The 26392-nt window shown below is 48.7% G+C and overlaps 2 protein-coding genes across 2 annotated transcripts in view; one reads left to right on the forward strand and one right to left on the reverse strand.

The window, feature by feature from the left end:
* bmpr2b (bone morphogenetic protein receptor, type II b (serine/threonine kinase)) overlaps positions 1–26392 on the reverse strand; it is a 254725-nt gene that overhangs the window by 209218 nt on the left and 19115 nt on the right. The gene's annotated exons all lie outside the window — the stretch shown is intronic.
* On the forward strand, positions 6230–15043 carry LOC147119950 (uncharacterized). Its single transcript, XM_085985396.1, has 2 exons — positions 6230–7565; positions 12613–15043. The coding sequence occupies exons 1-2, from the start codon at positions 6486–6488 to the stop codon at positions 13054–13056; spliced, it is 1524 nt and encodes a 507-aa protein (XP_085841522.1). The 5' UTR covers positions 6230–6485; the 3' UTR covers positions 13057–15043.

Genomic DNA, 26392 nt, shown 5'->3' on the forward strand with positions numbered 1-26392 from the left:
AAAGTCATAATTAAATAATACATTCATACACATAAGTAAAGGAATATATACATAACACGCAAAGGAATATATACAGACATACATACTTGCAGAAGCTCCACGATAATAAATATCTTCCTCCGCAGCCTCTGGAGCAACTGTACCCATGCTTTTTCATGTGTAAGTTGTAATGACTTGACCTCACTGAAAGCATTAATGAAAGCGGCGAATTATACTGCACACGCGCTGCCTGTGCAGTCGCACGCGTTCTGCCTCTGAACCCCTTCGTTCAGAGGACAGGAAATGCCGGTTTTCCCCACATGCACTGTGCATGCTGAAAACCGGCATTTCATCCAGCCAGATGCGTAAGTACCCCGGCCGTACTCGCGCATTTGGAAGGGAATTACTGGGCCAACATTTTACATGTCAATAAAATGAAAAATTTAACAATTGCACGACTTGCTCCCTCGCATCTGCGACTGAGGGTCCAAGGAGGTGCATTGCGCAAGAGGTCATCATCGTACGTATCCTCACACTGTTCCCTTTGGGGAACTGTATGAAGTGGTGGAAGGATTTATGGCCGTGATTAACGCTCATTCCGTGACCGTAACCATCTTTGAACCAGCCATTAGGGTGGTTAGTCCTATGGCGGGAGGGTTTTACGGGCTCCCACAACCCATCTGAGGGGGGGGGGGGCCACCAACACCCACGGACGCAAGTATCCCGCTGGGTGTCCACCCAGAATTTAAAGTTGGAACTCCGACTCCACTTGCCGGGACTGTCTGGAGTGGGGTTCAAAGCCCTACTCCTTCTGGCCCAGCGGCGGGGATGCTTACTGCTACGCAAAAGACCCACTCCGCACAAAAGGTGACACCCATACGTTTCCTGCGCCTTTTCCCTCCCCGTGACTGGAGCCCTATGCTGCCATTTCACGTTGCTAATCGGATTGGGCCTTTGTCATAGCGGTAGGATCCCCGCCGCTGGGCCAGATCAGGGTAGGGTTTCGAACCCCGCTCCAGACAGTCCCGGCAAGTGGAGTCGGAGCTCCGGCTCTAAATTCTGGGTTGACATCCAGTGGGATATTTGCGTCCGTGGGTGTGGGTGGCCCCCCCTCCTTGTATAGCTTGTGGGAGCCCGTAAAACCCTCCCGCCATAGGACTAACCGCCCTAATGCCTGGTTCAAAGATGGTTACGGTCACGGAATGAGCGTTAATCATGGCCATAAATCCTTCCACCACTTCATACAGTTCCCCAAAGGGAACAGTGTGAAGACACGTATGACGACGACATTGCTAAATAAATAAATGGAATTAAAAAAATTCTTTTAGGGCTTTTAAAAGTCTTTAAATTGCTTTAATTCTGTTTAATACTTCAGATTACTCAAAATAATGTAAACATTTTAAAAAGTTTATAAAAGTTACCAAAATCTTCAAAAAACTTCCAAAAACCTATTTAAACTGCTGCTTTGCATGTAAAAATGGTTAGCAGCTTGACAGAAACATTGGGGGCGTGTCCAGTGAAACTGAGACCTCAAGGGGCGTGTCTCACTTGCACTGCACGCTCCTGGCTTCGCGCTGGCTGCACTCCTGGGCGGCGTGACGTCATACGCTGCCCGGGATTCTTCTTCTGGAAACACCAATTCCAGGCGTCCCTGGAGCTGATCGGCAGTAGCGCGGGGTAAGTGTAAATACGGGGCTTGCACGCGCTGCAAGCCCCGTTCTGGAATTTCTGGGCCATCAAAGTTTGCAGATGATACTAAGATGGGAGGGAAAGTAGTGAGTGAGGAGGACATAAAAAACCTGCAAGGGGACATCGACAGGCTAAGTAAGTGGGCAGAGATTTGGCAGATGGAATACAATACTGGAAAGTGTGAGGTTATGCACTTTGGCAGGAAAAATCGTAGAGCAAGTTATTATCTTAATGGCAAGAAACTGGAAAGTACTGAAGTACAAAGGGATCTGGGGGTCCTGGTGCACGAAACTCAAAAGGTTAGTATGCAGGTGCAGCAAGTGATTAAGAAGGCCAATGGAATGTTGGCTTTTATTGCTAGGGGGATAGAATATAAAAATAGGGAGGTATTGCTTCAGTTGTACAAGGTATTGGTGAGACTGCGTACAGTTTTGGTGTCCATACTTAAGAAAGGACATACTTGCTCTCGAGTCAGTACAAAGAAGGTTCACTCGGTTAATCCCAGGGATGAGGGGATGGACATATGAGGAGAGGTTGAGTAGATTGGGACTCTACTCATTGGAGTTCAGAAGAATGAGAGGCGATCTTATTGAAACATATAAGATTGTGAAGGGGTTGGATCGGGTGGATGCGGGGAAGATGTTCCCGATGATGGGTGAAACTAGAACTAGGGGGCATAGTCTTAAAATAAGGGGCTGCTCTTTCAAAACTGAGATGAGGAGGAACTACTTTACTCAGAGGGTGGTAGGTCCATGGAATATGCTGCCCCAAAAAGCTGTAGAAGCTACATCATTACATAAATTTAAAACAGAAATAGATAGTTTCCTAGAAGTAAAGGGAATTAAGGGTTACGGGGAGCGGGCAGGAATTTGGACATGAGTCTAGGTTCGGATCGGTCATGGCCTTATGGGTAGCGGAGCGGGCCCAGGGGCCGTGTAGCCTGATCCTGCTCCTATTTCGTGTGTCTAATTCTGTTAGATTCAGGAGATGGTTCTGTGATAGTGGATTGGCGGTTAGGATCAGATCAGCCATGATCTTATTGAATGGCGGAGCAGGCTCGAGGGGCCGATTGGCCTACTCCTGCTCCTATTTCTTATGTTCTTATGTAACAATAACCTGCTCACTGATGCCCAGTTTGGGTTCTGCCAGGGCCACTCAGCTCCAGACCTCATTACAGCCTTGGTCTAAACATGGACCAAAGAGCTGAATTCCAGAGGTGAGGTGAGAGTGACTGCCCTTGACATCAAGGCAGCATTGGAGATAGTCATTGCCTGGCACTTAAGTGGTAGGTAACATTCGCGCCACACATCAGCCCAAGGCAGGGTGTGGCATCAAGGAGCCCTAGTAAAACTGAAGTCAATGGGAATCGGGGGGAAAACTCTCCACTGGCTGGAGTCATACCTAGCACAAAGGAAGATGGTTGTGGTGGTTGAAGGTCAATCATCACAGCCCCAGGACATTGCTGCAGGAGTTCCTCAGGGCAGTGTCCTAGGCCCAACCATCTTCAGCTGCTTCATCAATGACCTTCCCTCCATCATAAGGTCAGAAGTGGGGATGTTTGCTGATGACTGCACAGTGTTCAGTGCCATTCGCAACTCCTCAGATAATGAAGCAGTCCATGCCCGCATGCAACAAGACCCAGAAGACGTTCAGGCTTGGGCTGATAAGTGGCAGGTAACATTCACGCCACACATGTGCCAAGCAATGTCTATCTCCAAAAAGCGACGTCTAACCACCTCCCCATGACATTCAATGGCATTACCATCACCGAATCCCCCATCATCAATATCCTTGGGGTCACCATTGACCAGAAACTTAACTGGACCAGCCACAAAAATACTGTGGCAACAAGAGGAGGTCAGAGGCTAGGTATGTTGTGGCGAGTGTCTCACCTCCTGACTCCACAAAGCCTTTCCACCATCTACAAGGCACAAGTCAGGAGTGTGATGGAATACTCTCCTCTTGCCTGGATGAGTGCAGCTCCAACAACACAAGAGGCTCGACACCATCCAAGTTAAAGCAGCTCGATTGATTGGCGCCCCATCCACCACCTTAAACATTCACTCCCTCCACCACCGACATACCATGTGTACCATCTACAAGATGCACTGCAGCAACTCGCCAAGGCTTCTTCAGCAGCACCTCCCAAACCCGCGACCTCTACCACCTAGAAGGGTAGCAGGCGCATAGGAACACCACCACCTCCAAGTTCCCCTCCAAGTCTCACACCATCCTGACTTGGAAGTATATCACCGTTCCTTCATTGTCGCTGGGTCAAAATCCTGGAACTCCCTCCCTAACAGCACTGTGGGAGTACCTTCCCCACACGGACTGCAGCGGTTCAAGAAGGCAGCTCACCACCACCAAGGGCAACTAGGGATGGGCAATAAATGCTGGCCTTGCCAGTGATGCCCACATCCCATGAATGAATAAAAAAAAATGCCTCCAGTCCCTTGAAGGAGCCACAGACCCCAATACAAGTCTCTTTGATGCTTGGTCAAATAGCTAATGCTATTTAAAAGAAAGCCAAATAATATTGACAAATAATCTTTGAAAATAAAAAGTCCATATCCATTGAAGTAAAACGAACTGAGCTGAAAAGTATTGCAACTAGGGCACAGAGCACAAGTGGGGTCATACATGCAATGACACACATGAACTCCCTGCTGATCTCAGCTAGAGCACCAATGGCCTCAGGACAGGGAGAATCAAGTAGGATTTCTGATCCTCATCATTCTCCAGAGACTCCGGCTAGAAAGTCTACGTGGTGGATGTCGAGGATTGGGGTATGCCGTGATGCCACAACTGGTTAGACAGCATGCCAATCTTCGCTATCTAGGATTATACACAAAGAACAGCCATTTGTTGAGGTACTGGAGGGCTGCTGGCCAGTCTGCAAGTCAGTCACTGTAGGTGATTCGGAATCTCTCCTAATAGCTGGTTAATGCCAGTAAATGCAGAGATCTGATAGAGTGCAGACAGAACGTCCTCACCGCCAGGGAACAATGCTCAGTATGGAGACCCCGAAAGGCAGCAAAAAGGTTCTTTTGAAGGCAGAAAGTGGGGTTAATTTTAACCCTACTTGCTCAGCAGACACCTGGGCGGGTGGGCAGTTAAAATCGCCCTGGCTCTTACCTGTCCGAAAGTCGCCATGAGTGCAACATCTGCAATTTTAACCTGTTCTCCCGAGCAGGCAGCAAGGATACATGCCCAGAGCCAGCAGGGTCCTTTTTTACATATGCATGTTGCAGCCCGATGACATAATTGAGACCCGGATGTAATTTTAACTCAGGCCTGAGCGGAGAATACATCTGGAGTTAAAATCGGGGACCCTGTTACTACACCAGCAAGGTGGCCATTTTCAACATGGGTGGGCTGGGGTTTTTTTAACTGCGCCTACTGGAGGCAACAGTGAGTAGGTGGGTGTGTGTGAGTGGGTGTGTGGGTGGGCGGGTGTGTGAGGGGGCGGGTGTGTGAGGGGGCGGGTGTGTGGGTGTGTGAGGGGGCGGGTGTGTGAGAGGGCGGATGTGTGAGAGGGCGGGTGTGAGAGAGGGTGGATGTGTGAGGGGGTGGGTGTGTGAGAGGGCGGATGTGAGAGTGGGAGCAGGTAGGGGCGTGTGTGGAGGGGGTAGGGGTGTGTGTGGGAGGGGGTGGGTGTGGAGGGGGTACGGGTGCATGTGTGTGGGGGTTAGGGGTGTGTGTGGGAGGGGGTGGGGTGAGGGAGGGGGTAGGGGTGTGTGGTGGGAGGGTGTGTGTGTGTGTGTGTGGGAGGAGGAGGGCAGGTTTGCCTTACAATTTCTTCCTTGTGACCTGCGTTTCCGATTGTGCTGGAGCATTTGAACGAAATGCTTCTGAGAGTTTGAAATGGTCGCTGCTCCCTTCCCCTTTCCTCTCACATGGTAGAGCCCACTCCTTTTGTTTGAATAGAAAGATGGGGGTGGGAGCTCTGACTTAATCTGGTTAAGTGACAGGTGCAGGAGCTGGTGTGTTCCTTTTCACATTTATGATAATTCTATTAAAAATAGGAGGGAAATTTGCTCCCCTTACTCTGATGTCTGACTGAACATGCCATGGTTATCAGATGATAGCAATTTGCATTTTTTAATATCTTCTTTCAAACAAATCTTTACGATAAAGATTAACTGGTATGAAAACGATTGCTATCATTATTTAGGACTTATATTTCCAAATAAGAGCAGTTCTCGGGGCATTTTGGAAAGTATTTTAATAAAAGCCTCACTGAAGGCCCTGAAAAAAGGGGAGGGGGGCGGGGGTGAACTGCACTATCCTTCCTCTGTTCCCTCCTTCCCCACCCCCTCCCAAAGCACAGAAAAGAAGCTAAACAAGAACCATTCATGAACTAGGCCTCAGCGACAGAAAAAGCACTGAATTCATAATGCCAAGTCTTGTTTAACTCTCCGCCTTCATCTGCTTTTTATAAGAGCAGGCAGCCTTCTACCTTGCCAGGCAGCAATAAACACACATTAGGGATGATTAATGAGGGGCCTGATGAGGGCTGGCATTTCGTTTCATTCCACTTCCTTCAAGAACAGAGGGACCCTTGCCAAGCCCTGTCCGCTCGGCTCTGCTCACGTGACCTGAAATGCCTCTGGGAATCCTTTCTGCAAATACAGCTGAATAGCAGTTAAACCTCGCCTTGCAGGGGTATATCAGTTAACACGCAGCTGTTGTTGATAACACCCCGCGGGGGGCCCCCAGCCTGAGTGGCGAGTTTTAAGTCTTAGTGCAGCAGTTTTCTTTCCCTTTTCTCCCTTTGTTTTTCTGCCTGTTTTGAACTTCAATTTTTCAGCTGATAAATGGATCAGTTCGATCATAAAGTTGCTGAGGAAGATATGAGGGCTCTAGCAGCCTCTTTGTCTCCGATTTCTACCTCTTTTAAGCAAGAAAAGGAGCCTGATCTGGACAACAAAGACGACTGCTTGTTGACAAAGGAAGAGGGCAAAGTCCGGTCTGGCAAGCACGCTATGGAGGAGAAGAGGCTGCTGGCTTTGCAACAAGACAGTGGGATTCCATACAATACAAAAAAAGCAACAGCCTGGGGTGTCAGAGTTTGGGACGAGTGGGCTAAAACTCGCAACAGCTACATTATGGAGCAGGGCGTCCAGCGTAATGAACTCTTCCTTTACGTGCCCGAACTCTGCTACGAAATCACCCACGATGAACTGAATTTCTGGCTGTGCAGGTTCGTACTCGAAGTGCGAAGGCAAGATGGCTCGGAGTACCCGCCCAACTCTCTCCGTCTCCTGTGCTGTTCCATCCTGCGGCACCTGCGGGAGAACTGCAGGCGGTCCGACATAGATTTCTTCAACAAGCTGAAGGCGGACTTTGCCGAGTTCCGGGCCACCCTTGACGATCGGATGAAGCAGCTGCAGCGGCTGGGAATCGGGCTGGTGAGGAAGCAGGCCCAGCCGTACACGGAGGACGACGAGGAGAGGCTGTGGCAAGTGGTCTTCCAGCTCCGAGACGCAAAGAGCTACAGCTATGCTGCCTACTTCTACGTCTGCAAAGTCTTTGCCCTCTGCGCCGCCAAGGACCACCATAAACTAACGGTTGACCAGTTCGAGTTCGGGTGCGACGTGATCAGTGAGTACGTGGAGTTTACCGGCAGGCCAAGCAACCCTCAGGACAGCCTCGACAAGTTGAAAATTGTCCAGACGAGACAGTACGCAGATTCCCCAAACCCGAGATGCATCGTTTCTCTGCTGCGACGTTACCTCAGTATGATTCCCCCCGAAGGCCCGTTCTACCGCCGCCCCGTGCCTGGCACCATGCAGTTCTCTGAGCAGGCAATAGGAGTTCACACTTTGGAGCGATATTCAAAAGAGATATGTGAAGCTGCAGGAATTTCAGGACACCACACGGGACATTCCGGAAGGGTAAGCAATAAGGAACATTAAGTATTTAAAACTGACTATTATTTTGGAGTAATTGCAATTGCTCCTGCAACAATTTGAATGTTGACGCCCGAAAGGACTAATTTTTCTGTGATTGGGGAAGTAGGGGGAAGCACATCGACCAGTGGTGCTGTGGGATAGTGTGTAATACAATGCACCATGGGTAGGTAGCACACAGTGGATTGCCCATTTGTCTGTGCAGGATGTTCTGATCTCTCTAAGGAAGACAACAACCACGTACTTCCAGAGAGCATGAGACTCGGAGGTGGGCTGTGTCTTTTCATTCTCCGGTTGACTGCTTCTACAACTCCTACATTCACCTTGCCCACAAGCAATTCATTTCTAACTCCGCCACCCAAATAAGCTTTTTTAAATGAGAATAAGACTCCATCTATCTTCCACTCCCCCAGTCCTAAGGTGTCTCCAGATGATGCAAAGGTGATTGGTGGGACCTGCTTCCAGGCCTCTCCATGGCAGTGGAGAATCACGTGCAGCACCCATGGCGGTGGTGGAATGCAGGTGCTCTAAAGCTGTATTCCACCAGTGCCATGGTGTTGCATGCAGTTCTCCACTGCCATGGTACTGCGTATTAGTGCTCCACAGCCCTTATACCAGTACTTGTACTAGTGATGCCCCACAGGCATGGTACTCTACCTAGGTACTTCACTGTCCTGCGATAGTGCCTTCATGCTCCACAGGCAAAGTACTGCATAAAGGTACTCCACTGGCATGGTACGGCATATTGGTGCCCCACAGGCATGGTACTGCATATTGGTGCCCCACAGGCATGGTACTGCATATTGGTGCCCCACAGGCATGGTACTGCATATTGGTGCCCCACAGGCATGGTACTGCATACTGGTGCCCCACAGGCATGGTACTGCACATTGGTGCCCCACAGGCATGGTACTGCACATTGGTGCCCCACAGGCATGGTACTGCACATTGGTGCCCCACAGGCATGGTACTGCATATTGGTGCCCCACAGGCATGGTACTGCACATTGGTGCCCCACAGGCATGGTACTGCACATTGGTGCCCCACAGGCATGGTACTGCATATTGGTGCCCCACAGGCATGGTACTGCATATTGGTGCCCCACAGGCATGGTACTGCACATTGGTGCCCCACAGGCATGGTACTGCACATTGGTGCCCCACAGACATGATACTGCATATTGGTGCCCCACAGGCATGGTACTGCATATTGGTGCCCCACAGGCATGGTACTGCATATTGGTGCCCCACAGGCATGGTACTGCATATTGGTGCCCCACAGACATGATACTGCATATTGGTGCCCCACAGGCATGGTACTGCATATTGGTGCCCCACAGGCATGGTACTGCATATTGGTGCCCCACAGGCATGGTACTGCATATTGGTGCCCCACAGGCATGGTACTGCATATTGGTGCCCCACAGGCATGGTACTGCACATTGGTGCCCCACAGACATGGTACTGCATACTGGTGCCCCACAGGCATGGTACTGCACATTGGTGCCCCACAGACATGGTACTGCATACTGGTGCCCCACAGGCATGGTACTGCACATTGGTGCCCCACAGGCATGGTACTGCACATTGGTGCCCCACAGGCATGGTACTGCACAGACATGGTACTGCATACTGGTGCCCCACAGGCATGGTACTGCACACTGGTGCCCCACAGGCATGGTACTGCACATTGGTGCCCCACAGGCATGGTACTGCACATTGGTGCCCCACAGGCATGGTACTGCATATTGGTGCCCCACGGGCATGGTACTGCATATTGGTGCCCCACAGGCATGGTACTGCACATTGGTGCCCCACAGGCATGGTACTGCACATTGGTGCCCCACAGGCATGGTACTGCACATTGGTGCCCCACAGGCATGGTACTGCACATTGGTGCCCCACAGGCATGGTACTGCACATTGGTGCCCCACAGGTGTGGTACTGCATATTGGTGCCCCACAGACATGGTACTGCATATTGGTGCCCCACAGACATGGTACTGCACATTGGTGCCCCACAGGTGTGGTACTGCATATTGGTGCCCCACAGGCATGGTACGGCATATTGGTGCCCCACAGGCATGGTACTGCACATTGGTGCCCCACAGGCATGGTACTGCACATTGGTGCCCCACGGGCATGGTACTGCATATTGGGGCCCCACAGGCATGGTACGGCATATTGGTGCCCCACAGGCATGGTACTGCATATTGGTGCCCCACAGGCATGGTACTGCATATTGGTGCCCCACAGGCATGGTACTGCATATTGGTGCCCCACAGGCATGGTACTGGCTCCCCATTCCCCCTCCCCCCGGTAGCCCCACTGATGCCTGTAGGAAACCACTAGACATCTCTGATGGTCTACTGGATACAGGAAATCATGGGAAATCTGACCAGAGTGGCACCAGTTGACCTAGTCTACACAACGCACACAAGGAGACAAGCATCACATCTCGGATCTCAGCAAGACCAGATGGACGAGTAGTTTATACCCTGCAAGCAGCACCATAGTTCACTTTCTGAAATAAAGACCCTCCTAAAAAAAAAGGTTCTTTGGAGATTTCCAATTAAACTAAGAATTCTGGATTTTTAAATTTATTCTAATGTAATTTTATCCATTTCACAATGCTCTGGAATCAGGAACACAGTTTGGCAACTACATTTAGTCAACTCCAAATCCAAATGACCGCTAAAGTGCCACCTGAACAGAGAACCCACCCACCCCCAAACAATCTGTCAGTCCATGTGTGGCAAAGCTCGGGCAGCACACAGTGGAGTCACATACTGTAGTTTCAATTAGTTCCGTTTCCTAACCCAGTGACAATGAGGCCAAATGTAGCACAGAACAAAGCACACCAAACACTAGGGTTTATTTCTAGAGGGATAGAATTCAAAAGTAGAAAAGTTATGCTAAACTTGTATCGAACCTTGGTTAGACCAAACGTGGAGTACAGTAAACAGTTCTGGTCGCCATGTTATAAAAAGGATATAGAGGCACTGGAGAGGGTGCAAAAGAGAATTACAAGGATGATATCAAGACTGTAAGGTTATAACCATCAGGAAAGAGAGGGCTAGGGGTGACCTAATAGAGGTCTTTCAAATTATGAAAGATTTTGATAGAGTAGACACAGAGAGAGTGTTTCCACTTATGGGGAAGAGCAAAACTAGAGGCCATCAATATAAGATAGTCACCAAGAAATCAAATAGGGAATTCAGAAGAAACTGCTTTACCCAGAGAGTGGTGAGAATGTGGAACTCTCTGCCACAGGGAGTAGTTGAAGCGAATAGTATGACTGCATTTAAGGGGAAGCTGGATAAGCATATGAGAGAGAAGGGAACAGAGGGTTATGCTGATAAAGTTAGATGAGGAAGGATGGGAGGAGGCTCGAGTGGAGCATAAACACCGGCATGGACTGGTTGGTCCAAATGGCCTGTTTCTGTGCCGTATATCCTATACAACTATATGTAACAACTGCAATGGCTGAGATCAGATAACACAGTGACGACTGGGGATCGAACCTGGGTCCCACGGTCTGTTTGGCTCAGTACCAGAAACAGCGGCGCCTGTACCCACAAAATCATTGAGGGAGCTTTGTTCTACTTTTCCTGCTGCCAATTTTATAGTGTGCTCCCCTCATGTTCTGAACCGTATAGCTCCCTGGCTCAGTAGCAGGCTGACTGAGTTGGACAACACACTGATATTGGGAGTCAAACCTGTGGCTTTCCTAATTTCTAATGAAAACATATGGAAATTTTCTCTCAAGTAATCTCTATGAAATCAAGTTTCTGTCAGCTTCCAATGCTGAACTTACAGAACCATGGAATATTTTTGAGACACGAGAACATTTTAGGAACGGAAATAGGATCATTCGGCCCAACAGGTCTGTCCTCTTTTTGTTAGCTCAATCTCACCTTCCTGCCTTCTCATCATATCCTTCAATCCACAAAAATCTATCTGATTGGATCCACTTATAAGGGGTAATTTTCCGAGTCTGTGCAGCGGCAGGGAGCTGTCTCCTCTAGTAGTGTATAACGAAAGAAAGGCTTGGATTTATATAGCGCCTTTCACGACCACTGGACGTCTCAAAGCGCTTTACAGCCAATCAAGTAATTTTGGAGTCTAGTCGCTGTTGTAATGTAAGAAACACGACAGCCAATTTGTATACAGCAAGCTCCCACAAACAGCAATGTGATAATGATCAGTTAATCTGTTTTTGTTGTGTTGTTTGAGGGATAAATATTGGCCAGGACACCAGGGACAACTCCCCTACTCTTCTTCAAAATAGTCTCATGGGATCTTTTACGCCTACCTGAGAGAACAGGCGGGACCTCGGTTTAACATCTCACCCGAAAAACAGCACTCCCTCAGTACTGCACAGAAGTATCAGCCTAGATTTATGTGGGACTTGAACCCACAACCTTCTGACTCAGAGGTGAAAGTGCTGCCAACTGAGCCACGGTGAGCACACAGCATCACAGAATCTAGTGGGTGCACTGCATTGTTCCGGATTTCCCATCCTTTCAATTAACGGTGGGCAGCTCCCTGCTGGCAGCATGAACTCGCAAAATCAGTTCTGTACTGTCTGTAATACTCAAAGTCATAGCAGGAATCCTTCTCTAATTAATTGTGGGGTTTTTACCTGCCCATTTCCTCTCTCTGTCTCCATGATACTGCCGGGTTCTGTTCCGTAAGTACTGGCTGCCCTTAGATACATCATCCAAGCGCAAGACAAGACAATGTGTGTTGTCCAGTTATTCACTGAGGTATCAGAGCCAAGCCAAATCCTGTCCAGACATAGGCACTTTCTAGCCGGAGGCCGTGGATTGTGATCCAGAGGTGGAATCCTGGCTGATTTTTCACCTTCTGAGCCCAGAGGTTCAGATAATTCTAAACTCCTCAAGCCTTGCTTGCTGTCACTCATAAACATCTACTATTCTTTGGAGTTCCAATCTTGTTTAACTGTTCTTTATCTGTGTGTGTGTGTGTGTGTGTGTGTGTGTGTGTGTGCATGTGTGTGCGTGTGCGCAGGTCAGCAGTGCAACAACCCTGTACAACCGAGGCTTCGACGAGCAGTCAATTAAAGAACGAACAGGGCCTACAGGCAGTTTGGCGAAGGGCTACAGGAGAGCCTCTCCCGCTCAGATGAAGGCCATGTCGGATTGCCTGCAGCCTCCCAATCCTCTGAAGAAGATTTCAGCTTGTTCACCCTCTTCTTCCTCATCCGAAGACCACAGTTCTTCTCAAGATGAAGGCCCAAGCAACATCATCATCATCTCCGAAGATGGGATTGATCACCCACAAGAAGTTACAATGATATTTAGCAGGCCTGAGGTGATGATCACAGAACAGAACGGTGTACTGAAAATTGAAATGCCATCCAGGACTCCCCCACTCATGCCATTGTCTTCACATCAGACCATTACAAAGTTGAAAATAGTGAAAGGAGATGTTGTATTAGAATTAAATTTATAAGCGTGGCAAGCACTGTAAATTCCATGTTCACAGCTGTACGATTCAAATTACACGCGTCAACATTGGTATCAGATGGTTGTAGAATACAACTTTGCTGTATCAGGGCGAAGCCAGTATGGGCTGGGTAAATACTGCTAAGTTTGCAATGAAGTACAGTCCATGGATCAAAGCACTACAATCCTGATAACTATACACTCACAAGCTTGCCCCATTGGCATCCTCTGTTCAGCAATAAATCCACAGAACAGTACAAATGGGTGCTGCTTTACGTATTTTCCCTTTTATCTCCTGAAGGTGCTGACTTTTGCTGGGTACAGGTCCAGTACCCAAGTGGCCAATCCTCATGAGACTAGACCATGAGTGTCAGCGAGCTATTCAAATGGGGAGAGCGTGGCTTCACAGTCGAGAATGATACTGTCCTCACCCGACATCCAAATACACTTTATAGCTGGGGTCACTGGACAGTGATCAGGAGCAGGAACCCAGCCTAATTTTTCCCTTCTCTAGGCCAAAGGTGTTAAGGCCCAATTGCCTCTGAATGGGAATCAAACGCAAGACCTTTTTGGGTTGCCCAGCTCAAAGATATACTGGTTGTGCAGTTACTGAGAATAAGAGAGCTGTAACCCTCTGTAGAACTCCACTGCTGATCAACGTATAGCATGCACTGGCTCATTAAAATTTTAGTATTAATACCCTGGTGGGTTCCTGTGCTTAAATCTGTGCTTAATTCTGGTTCATTACCAGCACCACAGGGATTGTACTTAGGTTTCACCTGAACCTCACCAGATTGGAATTAGTTGGTGCAAGGGGGTTAGACACTTTCAACTTTGAATCCCAGATTCGAACCAGCCCATCTGTCTGTTGGCTGTAAAGATCCACCAAGGAATTAATCTGGACAATCTCAATCTAGGTCCAATTGGGCCCACAGAACAAAACTGTGCCAATTTAGCAATAAATTGGCAATCTCACTCAGAAGCCACAGGATGGCTGGTGTGGGAAGGCAAACAATTCCACACTGATGCAGTCTCTGGGGTTTGGGCTGAGGCTAATTGTTGGGGCAAAATAAAAGGAGTTAAACTCTGCATCTAACTTGGGAGTGTTTGATGTGAGTGTAGAAGGAGGCTTACACTGTATCTAGCCCGTGTTGTACCTGCCCTGGGAGTGTTTGATGGGACAATGTAGAGGAAGCTTTACTCTGTATCTAACCTATGCTGTACCTGCCCTGGGATTGTTTGATGAGGCAGTGTAGAGGGAGCTTTACTCTGTATCTAACCCGTGCTGTACCTGCCCTGGGAGTGTTTGATGGGACAATGTAGAGGAAGCTTTACTCTGTATCTAACCTATGCTGTACCTGCCCTGGGAGTGTTTGATGGGACAGTGCAGAGGGAGCTTTACTCTGTATCTAACCCGTGCTGTACCTGCCCTGGGAGTGTTTGGTGGGACAGTGTAGAGGGAGCTTTACTCTGTATCTAACCCGTGCTGTACCTGCCCTGGGAGTGTTTGGTGGGACAGTGTAGAGGGAGCTTTACTCTGTATCTAACCTATGCTGTACCTGCCCTGGGAGTGTTTGATGGGCCAGTGTAGAGGGAGCTTTACTCTGTATCTAACCTATGCTGTACCTGCCCTGGGAGTGTTTGATGGGACAGTGTAGAGGGAGCTTTACACTGTATCTAACCCGTGCTGTACCTGCCCTGGGAGTGTTTGATGAGACAGTGTAGAGGGAGCTTTACTCTATATCTAACCCGTGCTGTACCTGCCCTGGGAGTGTTTGATGGGACAGTGTAGAAGGAGCTTTACTCTGTATCTAACCTGTGCTGTACCTGCCCTGGGAGTGTTTGATGAGACAGTGTAGAGGGAGCTTTACTCTGTATCTAACCCATGCTGTACCTGCCCTGGGAGTGTTTGATGGGACAGTATAGAGGGAGCTTTACTCTGTATCTAACCTATGCTGTACCTGCCCTGGGAGTGTTTGATGAGACAGTGTAGAGGGAGCTTTACTCTGTATCTAACCCGTGCTGTACCTGCCCTGGGAGTGTTTGATGAGACAGTGTAGAGGGAGCTTTACTCTGTACCTAACCCGTGCTGTACCTGCCCTGGGAGTGTTTGATGAGACAGTGTAGAGGCAGCTTTACTCTGTACCTAACCCATGCTGTACCTGCCCTGGGAGTGTTTGATGGGACAGTGTAGAGGGAGCTTTACTCTGTATCTAACCCGTGCTGTACCTGCCCTGGGAGTGTTTGATGGGACAGTGTAGAAGGAGCTTTACTCTGTATCTAACCCATGCTGTACCTGCCCTGGGAGTGTTTGATGGGACAGTGTAGAGGGAGCTTTACTCTGTATCTAACCCATGCTGTACCTGCCCTGGGAGTGTTTGATGGGAGTGTAGAGGAAGCTTTACTCTGTATCTAACCTATGCTGTACCTGCCCTGGGATTGTTTGATGTGACAGTGCAGAAGGAGCTTTACTCTGTATCTAACCTATGCCATACTTGATCTGGGAGTATTTGATGCTGATATTGGGCGCCTGATGAGCATAAATTTGATATTTAAAAAGCTCCAATAAAATTATACCACAAAACTGATATAGAACCAGAGTTGATTATGTAAGGCAGGAGCACTGTGCAATACATGGGTATTAGACTGATATTGATGTATCTTCAACATTGCTCAGGCTGTTTCGAGTAACCAATAAATTGAATCCTAGTGGAATGATTCTGAAAATTAAACCACGATTTCCTGTAGTTTCCTTATATTTCAGAGACTGTTCAAACTCTGCAAACCTAAAGACATTTACATAGCATTTTATCACACCTCTCAGCGATTCCAAAGCGCTTCACATAAAATGAACAGTAAGCTGAGACATGACATGTGGGAAGTGTAGCACGCTTGGGAGCAACAGGTAACTTTGGACCTACGGTTCCCAAAGCTTTCCACCATTAGGGGGGTTTTCCTCGCATGTCTGTGTTTGTTATAGACTAATTGATGAAGATTGACTGCTGTGATTAGTTAATACTTCCATTATAAATGTGGATATAGGAATTTATAATAGAAATATAAAATTAAGTACAGAATATATGATTTTAAAGTTATGATTTTATACAGTTGGTGAGCTGCAGGCACAAATTGCTACATGGGATTATGATATAGTGGCAATAAATGAGACCTGTCTCAAACAAGGGGAGGATTGGGAACTTAATATTCCTGGCTACAAGGTATTAAGGAAAGATAGGGAAAGAAAAAAAGGTGGGCAGTGGGTGGTGCCAATATTAGTATTGATCAAAGATACTGTTACAGCACTAGAAAGGGATGATGTACTTGTGGGTTCAAAGACAGAATCTACATAAGAACATAAGAAATAGGAGCAGGAATAGGCCACTTGGCCCCTCGAGCCTGCTCCGCCATTCAGTAAGATCGTGGCTGACCTTGGGCTCAAAGCCACTTCCCCACCCGCTCCCCAGAACCCTTCACTCCCTTATCTTGCAAAAATCTGTCTATCTCCACTTTAAATGTATTTAATGACCCAGCCTCCACAGCTCTCTGCGGCAGAGAATTCCACAGATTTACGACCCTCAGAGAAGAAATTCCTCCTCATCTCAGTTCTAAAAGGGCGACCCTTTATTCTAAAATTGTGCCCCCGCGTTCTAGATTTCCCCACGAGGGGAAACATCCTCTCTGCATCTACGACAGCAAAATACTGCAGATGCTGGAAATCCGAAATAACAACAGAAAACGCTGGAAAAACTCAGCAGGCCAGGGCAGCATCCATGGAGAGAGAAACAGAGTTAACGTTTCAGGTCGATGACCTTTCGTCAGCATCTACCTTGTCGTGCCCCCTCAGTATCTTATATGTTTCAATAAGATCACCTCTCATTCTTCTAAATTCCAATGAGTATAGGCCCAGCCTGCTCAACCTTTCCTCATAAGTCAACCCCCTGATCTCTGGAATTAACCTAGTGAATCGTCTCTGAACTGCCTCCAATGCAAGTATATCCTTCCTTAAATAAGGAGACCAAAACTGAACGCAGTACTAAAGGTGTGGTCTCACCAATACCCTGTACAGTTGTAGCAGGACTTCCCTGCATTTATACTCCAACCCTCTTGAAATAAAGGCCAACATTCCATTTGCCTTTTTGATTACTTGCTGTACCTGCATGCTAACTTTTTGTGTTTCATGCACAATGACCCCCAGGTCCCTCTGAACTGTAGCATTTTGTAATCTCTCTCCATTTAAATAATAATAATTTGCTTTTTTATTTTTCCTGCCAAATTGTATAACCACGCACTTTCCCACGTTATACTCCATCTGCCAAATGTTTGCCCACTCACTTAGCCTATCTATATCCCTTTGCAGGTTCTTTGAGTCCTCTGCACAACTTGCTTTCCCACCCATCTTTGTATCATCCGCAAACTTGGCTACATTACACTCGGTCCCTTCATCCAAGTCATTAATGTAGATTGTAAATAGGTGAGGCCCCAGCACCGATCCCTGTGGCACCCCACTAGTTACTGTTTGCCAACCGAAAAATGACCTATTTATCCCGACTCTCTGCTTTCTGTTAGTTAGCCAATTCTCTATCCATGCTAATATATTACCCCCAACTCCGTGAGCTCTTATCTTGTGCAGTAACCTTTAATGTGGCACCTTATCGAATGCCTTCTGGAAATCCAAATGCACCACATCCACTGGTTCACCTTTGTCCACCCTGCTCGTTACCTCCTCAAAGAACTCCAGCAAATTTGTTAAACATGATTTCTCTTTCATAAAACCATGCTGACTCTGCCTGACTGCATTATGATTTTCCAAATGCCCTGCTACTGCTTCCTTAATGAAGGCCTCCAGCATTTTCCCAACGACAGATGTTAGGCTAACTGGTTTATAGTTTCCTGCTTTCTGTCTCCCTCCTTTCTTAAAGGTCTCCCACCAATCTTGGCAACATTGTATGCCTTTGTTTTCAATTTCAATCTATGTGAATTAGAATGAAGGAACAATAATTACGCTGCTGGTTGTATACTATAGGCCACCAAATAGTGGGAAGGAGATAGGAGCAAATTTGCAGGTAAATTTCAAAAAGATGCAAGAACTATAGAGTTGTGATAATGGGGGACTTCAATTATCTTAATATAGACTGGGAAATTAGCAATGTTAAGGATAAAGAGAGGGAGGAATTCCTGAAATGTGTACAAGAGAACTTTCTTGATCAGTATGTTTCCAGCCCAACGAGGAAGGAAGCAGTGCTGATCTAGTTCTGGGACAAGTAGAGCATGTTTCAGTGGGGTAACATTTGTGAAACAATGATCACAATATCATTAGGTTTACAGTAGTTATGGAAAAGGACAACGAACAATCAAATGTGAAGATCAACTGGAGGAGGGCTAATTTCAGTGATTTGAAAAGGGATCTGGCCCAGGTGGACTGGAATCAAAGATTGGCAGGTAAAACAGTAATTTAGCAATGGGAGGCTTTAAAGAGGAGATAGGGTGGGTGTAAATTATACACATTCCCATGAGGGGGGCTAAAGGTCCCTGGATGACTTAAGATATAGAGATTAAAATGAAACAGATATTGGAGGCTTATGATAAATGTCAAGCTCATAGGTTGATTGGCTATGATAAATTGATCCTTAGTGTTAGGGGGATTAAATACATGGGGTTATGGGGATAGGGTGGGATATGTGTTGGTGTAGGGGTTACGGGGATCGGGTGGGATATGTGTCGGTGCAGGCTCGATGGGCCGAAATGGCCTCTATCTGCACTGTGGGGTTTCTGTGATTTCTGTGATAATACAGTAAAGAACCAAGCTGAATACAGTGTGGTAAACCACTGTTTGTATTCCACTGTGTACATGCCTGGACATGCCTCGGCTGACTCCTCCCACAAGTCCTAGTATAAAGGTGACTGCTCCCCAGCCCTTTGTATTTCTGGGCCGGTCGACCACTCGAGGCAGACCTTCATTCTTTTGTTAATAAAAGCCTTTAGTTACTCTCTTAACTCTCAGTCTTTTATGAGTAATTGATAGCGCATCAATTTTATTAACAAAATTTTTATAATGGAGAAGATCCTCACACCAGCATGCCTGGACTTAGATCATCGGGAGGCGGACTCATCCACCAAGTTTACTCACTGGCTTAAGTGTTTCGAAAAATTCCTGACCGCCTCCGCAGCAATCAAATCGGACGAGGACAAACTGGATGTCCTGACCTCCAAAGTGAACCACTGAGTGCACTCGGTCATCCAAGACGCGACCTCGTACGCGGACGCTATCAAGCTCCTCAAGGACCAGTACACGCGCCCAGTGAACGAAGTGTACGCCAGGCACCTTCTGGGGAGTCGTAAACAACAACCTGGGGAATCGACCGTGGAATACCTTCAGGCACTGTCTGTGCTTGGCCGGGCCTGTGGTTGTAAGGGTGTAAAGGCCGCCGCGTACACAGAGGAACTTATCCGGGACGCTTTTGTAGCGGGCCACAGATCCAATTACACCCGACAGCGACTGTTGGAGCAGAGTGACCTCGACCTCAACAAGGCCTCTGAACTCGCACTATCATTGGATGCAGCCTACCGGGGCATGGATGCCTACTCCTCTGCACCGTGGACGCCGCGGGGAATGACAGCCTGGGACACGGTAGGACCGCCTCACAGCGCCGTGCCACCCCAGCCACACCCCAGCAACGCCGCGTGTGGGCCATGCGGGCCGCCATCTTGGGCCTCCCCGGCCATGTGCGAACCACCGGTACAGCAGCCATTTTGGACGCCTCCAGCCACATGGGGATCATGGACGCCGCCATCTTGGACGACAGCCGGAACGCAGCAGGCCCCCAACACCGCCTCATCTGATACCCGCAGCGACACACCGACCCCTACGCTGGCATCCGTTACACTGGACCAAGCGAGACCGCACCAGCTGGCCAGTTCCACAATGGACATTAAGGTAAATGGCCACGATACAATCTGCCTTTTTGACTCTGGGAGCACGGAGAGCTTCATCCACCCCGACACGGTGCGGCGTTGCTCTCTCCCAGTCCTGCCTGCGCACCAGCGGATTTCTATGGCCTCCGAGTCCCAGTCGGCGGACATCGGCGGCTACTGCGTAGTGACACTCGTAGTAGACGGGACCGTGTACGATCATTTTAAACTTCTGGTCCTGCCCGACCTCTGCGCTGCCGTCCTGCTGGGGTTAGATTTTCAGTGCCACCTTAAAAGTGTTACGATGGTGTACGGTGGACCCCTACCCCCACTCACAGTCCGCAGCCAGCAGCTCCCAAATTGCCCGCCGCGCACCAGGTGCAACCTCTCCACACTCAGAGTCACCCCCCCCCCCACTGTTTGCTAACCTCACCCCCGACTGTAAGCCCATCGCCACAAAGAGCAGGCGATACAGTGCCGGGGACAGGGTTTTCATTAAAACTGAAGTGGAGCGGCTCCTGAAGGAAGGGATTATTGAGGGCAGCACCAGCCCCTGGCGAGCCCAGGTTGTGGTCGTTAAGACCGGCGAGAAGCAGCGCCTGGTCATCGACTACAGCCAGACAATAAATCGCTACACCCTGCTGGACGCCTACCCACTCCCCCGCATAGCTGATATGGTCAACCAGATCGCGCAGTACCGCGTCTTCTCGACCATTGACCTGAAATCAGCGTACCACCAGCTCCCTATCCGCCCTGAGGACCGCCAGTATACTGCCTTTGAGGCAAACGGCCGCCTCTACCACTTCCTTAGGGTTCCCTCCGTCTTCCAAAGGGAGATGGACCGGATGGTAGATCAAAATGCGTTGCAGGCCACTTTCCCATATCTGGACAATGTGACCATCTGCGGCCGTGACTTGCAGGACCATGACGCAAACCTCGAAAAATTCCTCCGCACCGCCCAACTCCTGAACCTGACATATAACAAGGAGAAGTGCATATTCCGCACAAACCGCCTCGCCATCCTTGGCTGTGTTGTGGAACACGGAGTCATCGGCCCCGACCCCGACCGGATGCGTCCCCTTATGGAACTCCCACTGCCCCACTGCCTCAAGGCCCTGAAGAGGTGCCTAGGGTTTTTCTCCTATTACGCCCAGTGGGTCCCCTACTATGCGGACAAGGCACATCCGCTGATCAAGTCCACCTCTTTTCCCTTGACGGCAGAGGCCCGCTTAGCCTTCCACTGTAGCAAGGAAGACATTGCCAAAGCCACCATGCACGCAGTGGACGAATCCATCCCCTTCCAGGTGGAAAGCGACGCGTTCGACTTTGCCCTGGCCGCTACCCTCAATCAGGCGGGGAGACCTGTGGCCTTCTTTTCACGAACCCTCCAAGGCCCGGAGACCAGACACTCCGCTGTTGAGAAGGAGGCCCAGGCGATTGTGGAGGCTGTGCGTCATTGGAGGCACTACCTGGCCGGAAAACGATTTACCCTGCTCACTGACCAACGTTCAGTTGCTTTCATGTTTAACAACAAGCAGAGGGGCAAAATCAAAAATGACAAGATCTTGAGGTGGAGAATCGAACTTTCCACCTACAATTACGAGATCTTGTACCGGCCCGGGAAGCTCAATGAACCCCCGGATGCGCTATCGCGTGGCACCTGCGCCAGCGCGCAGATCGATAGACTGCGGGCCCTCCACAATGACCTCTGCCACCCGGGGGTCACCAGGTTCTTCCACTTCATCAAGGCCCGCAACCTGCCTTACTCTATTGAGGAGGTCAGGACCATGACCAGGAACTGCCAAGTCTGCGCTGAGTGCAAACCGCACTTTTATAGACCAGACAGGGCCCACCTGATAAAAGCCACTCGCCCCTTCGAGCGCCTGAGCGTTGATTTTAAAGGGCCTCTCCCCTCCTCCGACCGCAATGTGTACTTCCTCAATATTATTGATGAGTACTCCCGTTTCCCGTTCGCCATCCCCTGCCCGGACATGACCAGTGCCACGGTCATTAAATGTCTGAACGACCTCTTCACCCTGTTCGGTTTCCCCAGCTATATCCATAGCGACCGGGGCTCATCGTTTATGAGCGACGAACTCCGTCAGTACCTGCTAACTAGGGGTATTGCCACAAGCAGGACCACCAGTTACAACCCCCGGGGGAACGGACAGGTGGAAAGAGAAAATGCGACAGTTTGGAAGGCCGCCCTGCTAGCCTTAAAGTCTAGGGGCCTTCCAACCTCCCGCTGGCAGGATGTGCTCCCCGATGCGCTCCACTCTATTCGGTCACTGCTCTGCACTGCCACTAACGCCACCCCTCATGAGAAAATGTTTGTCTTCCCAAGGAAGTCCACATCGGGGACATCGCTACCGCCATGGCTGACGTCCCCAGGGCCGGTCCTACTGAGAAGGCACGTGAGGACCCATAAAACGGACACCCTGGTCGAGAGGGTCGACCTCCTCCACGCCAACCCCCAGTATGCTTACATTGCATACCCGGACGGGCGGGAGGACACAGTCTCCATAAGAGACCTTGCACCCTCGGGGGCCACAGTAACCCACTACTCACTACCACCCCCCCCACGATCCGATATCCAGCCCCAGCAGACGGCAGGCCTGGGCCCCGCGACCCGCTCGACATCTACGAGGACGACACGCCTGTGCCACAGCCCACGCAGGACTCGACGCCGGAAGCTCCACTACCCCTGCCGTCGCCACGCCGATCACAGCGCCAGACAAGACCTCCGGAGAGACTCCAATACACTAACTTTTAATACACTTCACCCCGCCGGACTCAATTTTAAACAAGGGGTGAATGTGGTAAACCACTGTTTGTATTCCACTGTGTACATGCCTGGACATGCCTCGGCTGACTCCTCCCACAAGTCCTAGTATAAAGGTGACTGCTCCCCAGCCCTTTGTATTTCTGGACCGGTCGACCACTCGAGGCAGACCTTCATTCTTTTGTTAATAAAAGCCTTTAGTTACTCTCTTAACTCTCAGTCTTTTATGAGTAATTGATAGCGCATCATACAGAAAGTCAGAAGAACTGAAAAAGAAAATAAGAGGCAAAGAGAGAGTCTGAGAATAGATTAGCAGGCAACATAAAAGGGAATCGAAAAGTTTTTTATAAACACAATAGAGGACTGGAGGATTGTAAATGTTACACCCTTGTACAAAGAGAAGAATAAACCTGGCAACCACAGGCCTGGTGGGGAAACTTTTAGAGGCAATAATCCAAGATAAATTAATTGTCACTTGGAAAAATATGGGTTAATAAATGACAGCCAGCACATAATTTGTTAAAGACAGATTGTGTTTGACTAACTTGATTGAATTCTTTGATGAAGTCATGGAGAGGGTTGATGAAGGTAGTGCGGCTGATACTGTGTATATGGACTTTCAAAAGACTTGTTAGCAAAATTGAAGCTCATGGGATTAAAGGGACCGTGACCGCGTGGATACAAAATTTGCTAAAAGACAGAAAGCAGAGGTGAATGGTTGTTTCTGAGACTGGAGGGAAGTATGTCGTGGTGTTCCCCAGGGGTCAGTATTAGGGCCAATGCTCTTTTTGATATATATTAATGACCTAGACTTGGGTATACAGGGCATAATTTTAAAGTTTGCAGAAGGCACAAAACTCAGAAATGGAGTAAACAGTGAAGAGGATAGTAACAGAATGCATGAGGATATAGACAGACTGGTGAAATCAGCAGACATATGGCAGATGCAATTTAACAGAGAAGTGTGAAGTGATTCATTTTGGTAGAAAGAATGAGGAAAGGCAATATAAACTAAATGGGACAATTTTAAAGGGGGTGCTGGAACAGAGACCCCTGGGGGTGTACATACACAAATCTTTGAAGCTGGCAGGACAAGTTGAGAAGGTTGTTAAAAAAGCATTCGGGATCCTTGGCTTTATAAACAGAGGCATAGAGTACAAAAGCAAGGAAGTTATGCTAAACCTTTATAAATCCCTGGTCAGGCTCCAGCTGGAGTATTGTGTCCAATTCTGGGCACCACACTTTAGAAAGGATGTCAAGGCCTTAGGGTGCGGAGGAGATTTACTAGAATTGTACCAGGGATGTGGGATTTCACCCATGTGGAGAGACTAGAGAAGCTGGGTTGTTCTCCTTAGAGCAGAGAAAGTTAAGGGGAGATTTAATAGAGGTGTTCAAAATGATACGGGGTTTTGAAAGAGTAAATAAGGAGAAACAGTTTCCAGTGGCAGAAGGGTTGGTAACCAGAGGACACAGATTTAAGGTAATTAGTAAAAGAAGTAGAGGTGAGATGAGGAGAATTTTTTTACACAGTGAGTTATGATATGATCTGGAATGCACTGCCTGAAAGGGTGGTGGAAGCAGATTCAATAGTAACTTTCAAAAGGGAATTGGATAAATACTTGAAGGGGAAAATTTTACAGGGCTATGGGGAAACAGCAGGGGAATGAGACTAACTGGATAGCTCTTTCAAAGAGCCAACAAAGGCACGATGGGCAGAATGGCCTCCTTCTGTGCTGTATCATTCTATGATTATCATTGTATCATGTGACGACCAAGATGGTACCTATCTCTAGCTCTACAACCTTCCGAGAATGCTGCCTTCCTCCAATTCAGGCTTTTTGTGCATCCCTGATTTCCTTTGCCTCTCCATTGGGGGCCGTGCCTTCAGGTGCCAAGGCCCTAAGCCTCTCCGCATCTCTACCTCTCTCTCCTCTTTTAAGACGCTCCTTAAAACCTACCTCTTTGACCAAGCTTTTAGTCACCTGTTCTGGTATCTCTTTACATGGCGAGGCGGAAAATTTTGTTTCATAACGCATCTATGATGCGTCGAGACGTTTTACTACGTTAAGGGCGCTATATAATGCACGCTCATCATTCTCTCACACAAGGCCTGTCTTACTCTTACACTCATTCTCATATAAACTCTGCATGGGTCTCTCTCTCATATACGCACACCCTCTGTCACTCATAACTATCTTTCTCTCGCTCATTTTTTTCTCTGACACACATACACAACAGTCTCCCCATCAATCAGAAAAATTTTAAAACCTCTCAAGCCTCAGATAAAAGACCCACACTTCATGGTTTACTAATATTCTTCACAAGTTTTTAAATGTTAAAAAAAATCTCAGAATCATCCAAGAAAGAATGAAAAGAGATAGATGCTCAACTCTACATGAAGTCAAAAAGAAGAGGGTATTGGCTTCCTCCTGAGAAAAATTAACCCGTTTGCTGTGTTGGCTTTGTTTTAAGATTGTAAATATAAACAACTGTAACAGTGGCATTTTGCCTGTCCGGCTTTCTCAGAGTTGAAACTTAAGCAGTCTACTTTACCAATCTATATATATAATAAAGCGGTCGATCTGTCTGTCATTCCGTCTGTCTGTCTGTCTGTATTGTATAAACTCGAAAGTTATAGAGCGTACCTACACGTGTGTTACATCGAAAGAAAGCTTACGATTCCAGAACCGTCATAAGTGTATTTACGTTTCGGCGAGACAAAAATTGCGCCCGCGGTATCCAAAAAACGTTCAACATTCCGCTCATTATCCGCTCATTAACATCGAGTGACGTCGAGGTCGACCAATCGTACGGTCGACCAATCGTACGGTCGACCAATCGCTGCGTGGCGGGGGCGGGTTCCTGGCGCTTGCGGGCGAGCCCTCCTAGAGTCGAGTGACAGGATGATTGACCAATCCTACGCTTCGGTGACCTGACGGTCGACCAATCGGTGCGTGTGTGGGCGGGCCTTATCGTTCTGAACCGAGGTGAGTCGCCGCCATCTTGATTCCAAACTTTTCATTTCTTTTTCCCGCTTTCTGCGTCTTTAAAAAAAAAGTTGCTTTTAAAACACATATTGCTTTTAAAAAAAGTTAATTACTTTCTAAATCTTTTATCTAATCTCATTAATTTTCCTACCTTTCCCCGTTTTTGCAGGTAGGCCTCGAAGCCTGGGCGTCTGTTGCCAGCCATGCTGGACCCTAGGCAATTGTTTTGTGGCAAGCTCCTCCCACCCGTCACCCCCCACCCCCCCCGCTGGGCCCGATTCCGAACCAGCGGCCAGCCATCTTGGTAAAGGCTGGCTGGGCTCACTGCAACCTCCTCGCGCTTCATTCGGGGGGGGGGGGGGTCTCGGGAGGGGTGGGGGAGCGGAGAGGGTTACCCCGGCAACCGGGCTCGCCAGCCGCAATCGGCCACTCAGGCCCAGAGATCGGGAGGCGGAGAGGGGAGGAGGGTTACCAAGGCAACCGGGCCCGGCCAGCCGCAATCAGCCGTCGCAGGCCCGGTCTCGGGAGGGCGGGGCTCGGGCTCACCGGGGCGCTGCGCTCGGCATGTCAGTGCGTGGGGCGGCACGGAGCTCAGCGGAGCCATCGCCGGCAGTGGGGAGAGGGTCTGCTGGCTCCCCCACTCCCTTTCTCCTCCACCCCTCCCC

The sequence above is a fragment of the Somniosus microcephalus genome, chromosome 4 (genome assembly GCF_052327205.1).
Source record: "Somniosus microcephalus isolate GS21.2 chromosome 4, FLI_Smic_1.0, whole genome shotgun sequence".
In the NCBI taxonomy this organism is placed as follows: Eukaryota; Metazoa; Chordata; class Chondrichthyes; order Squaliformes; family Somniosidae; genus Somniosus; species Somniosus microcephalus.

Bases quoted from the DNA above. Each gene is read 5' to 3' on its own strand.
- LOC147119950 (XM_085985396.1), top strand. From the start codon at position 6,486: ATGGATCAGTTCGATCATAAAGTTGCTGAGGAAGATATGAGGGCTCTA. The intron at 7,566-12,612 runs GTAAGCAATAAG...GCGTGTGCGCAG, and splicing joins ACACGGGACATTCCGGAAGG to GTCAGCAGTGCAACAACCCT.